Source organism: Leptonychotes weddellii, chromosome 2 (genome assembly GCF_054177405.1).
Source record: "Leptonychotes weddellii isolate Sample4059 chromosome 2, ASM5417740v2, whole genome shotgun sequence".
NCBI lineage: Eukaryota > Metazoa > Chordata > Mammalia > Carnivora > Phocidae > Leptonychotes > Leptonychotes weddellii.
In genome coordinates this window covers 44,072,925-44,081,403 of record NC_138370.1, presented here as the reverse complement: position 1 = coordinate 44,081,403, position 8,479 = coordinate 44,072,925, and the positions used below count along the sequence as shown (strand labels likewise).

The window sequence follows — 8,479 nt, the reverse complement described above, 5'->3', positions numbered from 1 at the left end:
ACTTATGTAATTTCTCAAGACCCCCCCAAATAAGAAAAGAGTAAGAGAATTTTGAAAGGGAAAAAAAAAACCTCAAAACAACCAAAGAGGTGAGACACAGCCATTTTGATGTTGGGGGGGGTGCCTAACTACTCAATGAGGTCATCCTATCTCCCGGAAGTGACACGTAATCACCTGCTTTGCACTAGCTCCGCCCCTTCCCTCAGAGGTCCCGCCCCTCCGCCAGCAGCCGGGAGCGTGTTAGGGGGCGTTTCTCCAGGAGCAAAGCTGTGAGCTGCGACGCTGAGGAAGGGGACCCCAAAACGTCTGGCACTGCCCCCTCCAGGGATCACTTTGGACCGCATCACTCGGCCCAGCGGGATTCAGAAACGCCGAGGGGTCAACCTGATGGGTTTCGGGGTCAACGGAAGAGGGGAAGGGGAGCCCTGGCGGGGAGAACCCCCCGGTCCCCCGCCCAGCAGCTGAGGCACAGGAGGGCGGCCATCTTGGCCGGGAGGGTAGGGCTGGGGAGCTGCGGGCGCCGTGCGATTGGGGGGCTCGCCCGGAAGTGACGCCAACTACCCGGAAGCGGAGGGGGTTCCCTGGCCCACTCCCCCCTCGTTCGTTTGCTCCCCCGCTTCCTCCCCGCCCCCCTTCCTCTCCATTCGTTTCCCCCCCTCCCCGTTCCCTGCCTTCTTCCCCCCCCCACCCGTCCCTCCCCCCCCAACCTCCGGAGCTGGGAAGAGAGTCAAGATGGCGGCGAAATCCGATGGCGGTGGCGTGGGGGTGGGCTTCGCCCAGCTGCACAACCTGGACGAGGCGGTGGGCAGCGGCGGCGAGGAGGACGGGGAGCCCGGGGGAGGCGGCTGCGGCGGCGGCGGCGACGGCAGCGAGCCCGGCGAGAGCAGCTCGCTGCACATCTGCCACTGCTGCAACACCTCCTCGTGCTACTGGGGCTGCCGCTCCGCCTGCCTGCGCTCCCTCCTGGGCAGGAAGCCGCGCCGCAGCGCCGCCGCCGCCGCCGCCGACGGGGGGGACCAGCCGCTGCAGCCGCCCGCGGCCGCCGGCGCAGACCACGACCACCCGACGCCTGCCACTCGGCCGGAACCGCCGCCGCCGCAGGTGGAGCGGCCGTGGCTCGACTGCCTGTGGATCGTGCTGGCGCTGCTGGTCTTCTTCGGGGACGTGGGCACCGACCTGTGGCTGGCCCTCGACTACTACCGCAAGGGGGACTACGTCTTCTTCGGGCTGACCCTCTTCTTCGTGCTGGTGCCGTCGCTGCTGGTGCAGAGCCTGAGCTTCCGCTGGTTCGTGCAGGACTACACGGGCGGCGGGCTGGGCGCCGTGGAGGGGCTCAGCAGCCGGGGCCCCCCCATGATGGGGGCCGGCTACGGTCACGGCGCGGCCCGCGGCGGCCCGGGCGTGGGGGGCACGGCCACGCCGGGGGCGCAGCGCCTGTGCCGCCTCTCCGTGTGGATCTGGCAGTCGGTCATCCACCTGCTGCAGATGGGGCAGGTGTGGAGGTAAGAGCACTGCGGGGGTGGGGGTGGGGGCGGGGGCCTGGGCAGCCGGCCCTGCGGAGGGCCCCGCGGGCGAGGCCAGAGCCCTCCGAGCGCGTTTCGGCCTCGAGGTGCCTCGCAGTTGGGCTCCTCGGACGGGTCTGGCCCGGGGTCTTGAAGGAGGGGTTTGCCGCGCACTTCCCCTGGCGTCTCAAAAAGACCATCGTTTTGATCTGGATTCCTGGCCACGCCTTTTGGCCCTGGGAGGCCCCAGTCCCGCTGTTTGTCTGTCTTCTTCCCTGGTTCGCACTTACCCGAGACCCTGCCTCATCCTTTCCTTTCCTCACATCTCTGTAGACCTTTGTATTCCCGTTGTCCCTTTCCCCTGTATCCCAAGGTAACCAGCCGTTAGCGCTTTTTATCTGCACCCCAGCTCGTCTCCTGGGGGGAACCTTCCTTCTTCCAGCCGGTTTTGCACTCGGTTTTGTCCCCCGGTGAGACATCTTCCCCTCTTCCCCCGTCTTCTCTCCGCAGTGGCCTGTGTGGGGCCCTGCCTCTCCTTTTAGCACTCCTTTATTCCACGCCCCCCGCCCCCCCTTCTGCAATCCCATCCTCTGCAAATGACTCCAAACCGCTGCCCTCCTTGAAGGGAAAACGACTTTTTTTTTTCTTTTTTTTGTTGGATTAGACGTGCCCTTTTCTTGGTGACAGGTAAAATTGTGTAGTATCTGGTGGGTGTAAGCGTTTGTTTTTAACTCTCATCTCCAGAAAGTCAATTAGCCACCTGGACACCTCTTCCGGAGAAACATTGTTTTCGGTAGCCAGGCCAGTGCGTAGGTGGTTTATGTTTACACAAGCCCAAGCTTGGCCCTGCGGCCCTTTTCTCTTTTGTAAATTTCCCCTGTGCCTGGTGAGTCCCTCAAAAACCACTTGCATATGTTCTTTTGGCTACTAACCTTAACTGGCTAAACTAAGGAAGTGATCCCGTTAAAATCTTGGTAAATCTGTGCCCTCCAACTTAAATCAGCTTGAGTGTATTCTGGAAACTGAGTTTGTAGGTAAACATTGCAAGAGAAACAAATCTTAACTGAAGATAAATTACACAGAGCTCTTCAGGTACATTGCTTCTGTGAGAAGACATTTTGCCTAGACTGCCCAGAGTTCTGCACCTGGTAGGAGATTTTAGTTCTCTGTATTTCAGTTAACCGAGATGTACTTAGGTTAACTGAGGTAAAAGTTCATTGCCTTTGGAATTGTTTGTCCAGATCTCTCTTCACAGTTTTAAATAAAAACGTTTCAGAAAGCAGGGGGTTGAATTAAGTCAAATCATGAGAGTGAATGCAAGAACTTTGTCCTATAGAATTTATATGCAAATTAAGGGTGGAGGAATGAGTGAGTGGTTCCTGATTTTCCTGGTACTCCCAGGCTTGTTTATTGGTCTTCCTAGATTGAACCAAGCAGCTTCCCCCCCCCAGCTGTATTTGTCTGCAAATAGTTGGTTTCCTGCTGATAAGTTTATAACAAGGGGGTAGGGGGATAAAATAGGAAAAAAAAAGATTGATTAACTTTTGGTAATTGTGAGTGTAGCTTGGGGTCAAGTAAAATTTTGAAACATGTTTTGAATTTGAAATCTTAAATCTAAAAACGTCCCTTAACACCCAAATCCATATTGAATCAAAGGTAGTGTGTTTGATACTGGGGATACTTTTTTTGATTTCTTGCAGGTTGATAAGATGCAAAAAGAATGAAGGGGGAGAGGGACAAGAAGAATGGGGAAGAGAAAGATTTTGAAATACTAGTAAAATTTAACAGCATATATTTAGTAACTACATTTCTTCTAAACATGCTAAAGTCTATCTCTCCCTTTCTTCCGACTCCTAAGTGTAGGCAGTCAGAATCTTGGTGTCAGGTTAAAGTTCCTGAGAGAATTGTTTCTAATGTCTTCCATCCTAGATATTTATTAGCAGTAAGCTTTTGGACGTAATGAAATGGAGTTCAGTTTCACAAATTTTGTAGGCAGAACAATTCCCCCCCACTGACCTCAATTGTATTTGGGCAAAGTAAGAAGTCCAGATTTTGGAACAAACTGAAAAGTACATTTTAAGTGTAAATTTAGGTTTTATAGTTGTTTAAAATAGGGTAGTGTATTTCTTTCCCAGATATTCATTGAACTTTCAAGATTTGTGGTGGCATACAAATATATTTTAAAAAGATGCCTGTGATTTTACTATGTTTAAATTTTTTTTCAAGATTAGAATATATGTCTAAATATTTCATAAAGTTTTGAAAGTATAAAGTATTCAAAGGTATGTGAATTCAGTTAAGTTATTCCAACATAGCTATACTTCAACAGAAATACTTGCTAAAGAAGGAATTATTTATTTCAATTTTTTTCAGAAAGCTGGTTTTGCTTGAAATATTCCAGGAGCAGGGTCTGCTCTTTATTACTTGCTAGGCATGTGGCTTACATGCAGATCATTCATATGAAGTGCTTTAGAGAAAGATTTTTATCTTTGTTTTTGTTTGAATTTCTTGGCAAACTTATTTATCAGTGTGTATAACTGTACATCATCTCAGTTTTTACTGCAGATTTTTTGGGGTTACAGTTGTTCCCTTAATTATATTTGCCACTTAAATTTTGCTGTTTCATGTGGTCATGTGAAAGAAAGGTTAAGGCCTAGGAATTATATCACTGATTTGGGCCACATTTCTAAGAAAAGATACTGGGAAAGTTGTATTTTGTTAAAACTGATTCCACTAAGCCATAATACTGTCTCTTCACATGCCCTTTTTTTTTTTTTTAACGTAAAGTTTCTGACTCTTGCTTGGACAAGTCTCAGTGCTCATTTAAGAGAATTTAGTTTGGGGCGCCTGGGTGGCTCAGTTGGTTAAGCGACTGCCTTCGGCTCAGGTCATGATCCCGGAGTCCCGGGATTGAGTCCCGCATCGGGCTCCCTGCTCAGCAGGGAGCCTGCTTCTCCCTCTGACCCTCCCCCCTCTCATGTGCTCTCTGTCTCTCTCATTCTTTCTGTCTCAAATAAATAAATAAAATCTTTAAAAAAAAAAAAAGAATTTAGTTTTCCTTGATAGCAAGGTGGTAAACTTCTCTGTGTGATGCCTTACCTGTCAAGATGGAGCATATTTGATAGCTGTTTCACCAAATGAGTTTACAGAATATAAGAAAATATTTTTGGCTAGGCCAGAATTGGAGCATGGAAGAATAGTTGTCTGTAGGATGATTTGGTTTCATGACCCTCCTTTTGCACAGTATTAGTGTGTGATTAAGGTCTATTTAATGCATGCTTTACCCTCACTAATTACTTAGCTGTAGCTTACAGTGTAGCTTTATATGCTCTATTTTTCAGGTGCTTTTCCCAGGGATAGAAGGTATATGAGTCACTCATAACAGGAATATGAGTCACACTGGGCTTCAGTTTAGTGAAAGTGTTGTTATTAGAAAGTGTGATCATTTTCTTGGAGGGTTAGACCTTAGAAACAGTTTGATTTCGTTTGCATATTTGCACTGTTAAGTTTTTGCTTTCAGTGTATTGGCCTTTCTTTGCTTCTGTGCTACCTTCAGAGGGTGGTGAGTGTGTTGGCACTTCTCTGCAGTCGTGAAACAACAGTTCTTTGACTGAAATTTCATCTCATGTCATGATCTCCCAGCCAGATCATTAATCTCTCTTATTTATTTTTATGAGTGTGTTTACACCCTTCTATTTCACAAAGTAAAAGAGGAATTTATGTAAAATCTTAATAGTATCAGCTGTTTTTAAAGTGAACATCAGCCGCCCTTTCTCTTGGGAGATGTGGGGTGGAGGGTTGCCTTCAAGGGAGAAGAAAGCAAAAAGCGTTTCACATATCCTAATGGCCCCATCAAATCTACGAACAGTCAAAAACTTTGTTTTCCCCAATTTTTTATTTTCTTCAAGATTTATTTATTTGTTTGGGGGGGGATGGGAAGGGAGGGAGCACCAGGAGGGGCAGAGGGAGAGGGAGAGAGAAACTTTAGTAAACTCACTGAGCATGGAGCCCTACACAGGGCCCGATCTCACAATCCTGAGATCATGACTTGAGCCAAAACCAAGAGTCAGATGGTTAAATGACTGTGCCACCAGCCCCTCCCCCCCCCCCATTTTTTCTGCTTTAAGACTGGCATAATGTAGAGACAGAGCTCTGTGAATCAGCAGCAAATGTTGCTAGGCTGGTGAAGATGCTTTATCATTACTCCTTCTTCACCCCCCCCCCCCCATATATAGGAATACTAGACATATTAAGGGCTGAATCTTTTGGAATAGTGGTTCTTAACTTTGGCTGAGAATAGACCTACTATAGCTTTCAAAAAGAAAAAGAACATACTGAAGGTCCCAGCCCCACGCAAGCTTATTTTTAGAAGCTCCACAGGTAATTACATGGGCAGCCAGGCTTGAGAAACACTTTTAGAATTGTTTCAGTTCATACCATTTGGAGATTGTTGTTGGATTTGTGTTCTTATGATTGAACAATTGGGAATGGAATGATGTACTATTAAGGTTGGTTCCTGGACACACTGTAACAAAAAAGACTTACCTTGGAAACATGAGTGTCTGAAACAGTATTTGGAGCTGTTGCAAGTGTATGTACTTGTGATACTTTTGTTTTTTTTCTTGAGCTGAGTATGGATCTTACTCTAAAAGGATTCCTAAATTGAAAGCAGTCTTCAGTAAATGTAGCGCACTTCTTTACTTGTGTGTGATCCAAGTAGTACTTTATGATTATGTTGCATGTAAAAGGTATATTAATTTTAATTTTGAAATGATTCTCAGGTAGGCTTGAGGTAAACATAACTGGGCTTACAAGAGGTATTGGACTAAGTGATCTATAATGTTCTTCTAGCTCTAAGATTTTGTGATTTAGGAATGGAAATGTTATCTTAGAAGTAAGGAAATTTCATTCGTATGGGGCCAGAGTACCAGTCACAGTGAGATGAAGATTGTATACACGTATTTGTGTGCGTGTGTGTGTGTAGGTGGCTTTATATATCTGCTTATTACTAGATGGCATCTCAGTATTTTAAAAATAATTTTTTTAAAATTTTATCTATAAGTTTAATGGCATTCTGTTTCAAAAGAAACTCGGGGATTTTTTTGAGGGTAAACTTAAGAAAAATTGATCTGAGAAAGGTAAATGTTTTTGTGTAATCAAAAAAATCTTGTTGCAAAATGTTGAGACTTACCAGAAAAAATCAGAAAAGGGATGTGCCAAAAAGGGTCAATAATTAGAACAATGTGTGGCTGGCAGAGGAATTAGGCACATAGATAGTGAAGCAGAATAAAGACTGAAGTAAATAAACAGGTTTGTGGGAATTAAGCAGATAGATAATAAAGCATTTCTAATCCATGAATGGAAAAGGGGTTATTTAACAAATGGTACTGGGGCAAACGACTACCCACATGGGGGAAGAATTGACCTCTACGTTATATAAACAACACTTCTAAAAGAATTAAAGATGTAAACAGAAGATATTAAACTTAAAGGAAAATGTAGGATAATAATTTTATAATTTTGCAGTGGGCAAGCCCCTTTGATTCCATCAAAGAAAAAAAAAAGGACAGCTATAACAGCATAAAGTTGTCTCATCTAGTCCTCCTTACCCCTTCCCACCACCTGAAAAATCATAGAAATACATGATGAGGGGAGGAGTTGTATATTTAGATAAAGAACCACTTCCTAAAGGAGAGTGACTATGAAGAGAGCCATCTCTGAAGAGTATTTCTCATTTTTGACAGATTAGAAAAAGTAAAACTTGACATTTATGGTGACTTTTCAAGGGAAGGTGATGAAAAAAATGGCATGCTTTGAGTAACATTACAACTAGTGATGAAGGATAGGATTTCCAGAATGATCCAGAAACAAAGCATCAGACTCTGTATGACAGAAGTCTAGCATTCTGGAAATCTGGTAGACACATGTCAGAAGTTACAAGCAGTTCATTTCTGTCTTTTAACATTATTTGCTTTGATTTTGCAAACTTTATCTAAAGGTAGGCTTATGTAACTGATAAATTCTGGACTATTGCAAACTGTGTCTTACATGTCGTTGCCATTTTCACCCTGAGCTGGTTGCTTTACAGTGTTCTCTGCAAACAAGTTTATGGCTAACACTTACTCCCCATGATGTTCTATTTACCTATTTCTTCTAGTTAGAATTCTGTTTACCTATTTTCTTCTAGTTAGAATTCTGGATTTCTTATTTGTCTCGAAAAGTTAAAATTTAAAAAAAGTCATGAACATATAGCCTCATTTTAAAAAGTTCAGTGACTTTTGACATTTGGTTAAAGACAACCCACATTGTTATTGGAGGTTTTTTTTTTTAAAGGACAAGACATCCATAGCATGGTATAAAGGGAACACTGGAGTTAAGAAATCATAGTTTATCATTCTGCAAGTTACAAAAAAAATCTTTGGCCTTAATTTTCTCATATTTATCAAATGAGGAGTTGAAGGTAGTGATTTTTAAGGTCCTTCAATTTTGAAAAGTTTATTATGCTATAGATATTAGCACTCTGAAGTTTTAAAGAAAAAATTTCATGCTTTAGTTAGAACAAATAAAATATTTAAAAATATATAGATTTCCCAGGAACTGCTTTGAAATTTTACCAGGTGTTATTTTGATGTACTAAACACATTCTCATTATTTTCAATAACTTTGCTACCTGTAGAGGCATTTTATATCTTTCTGTAGTTAATGTTAAAATTTATCGAAGTTTAGACTTTCTGAGAAATGTGTTGTGCTGGTTTATTTGCTGATTTTGTGTATTTACAATTTCAGCTAAAATTAGTCTTTTTAAAATGTCCATTCTTTGTAATCGTCTGTTTTAAATTTTTTACTGTTAGATTAAGCTAAAGCAATGCGTATCTCTAAGTTATATATTTTGGAGGTATTCTGAATTGCTTACTAAGATTAATTTCTTTTTTTTTTTTTTATTCTTATGTTAATCCCCATACATTAATCATTAGTTC

The 8,479-nt window shown here is 43.6% G+C and overlaps 1 protein-coding gene across 2 annotated transcripts in view; it reads left to right on the top strand.

Annotated features, from left to right (window-relative positions):
- Positions 1–207: 207 nt before the first annotated feature.
- The window catches only part of XKR6 (XK related 6), a 292,719-nt gene continuing 284,447 nt past the window's right edge, over positions 208–8,479 (top strand). For both annotated transcript variants that reach the window (XM_081810730.1, XM_081810726.1), the window contains exon 1: positions 208–1,502. In XM_081810730.1, the coding sequence (XP_081666856.1) occupies positions 733–1,502 (770 nt within the window). In that variant the 5' untranslated portion in view covers positions 208–732. The remainder of the gene's footprint in view (positions 1,503–8,479) is intronic.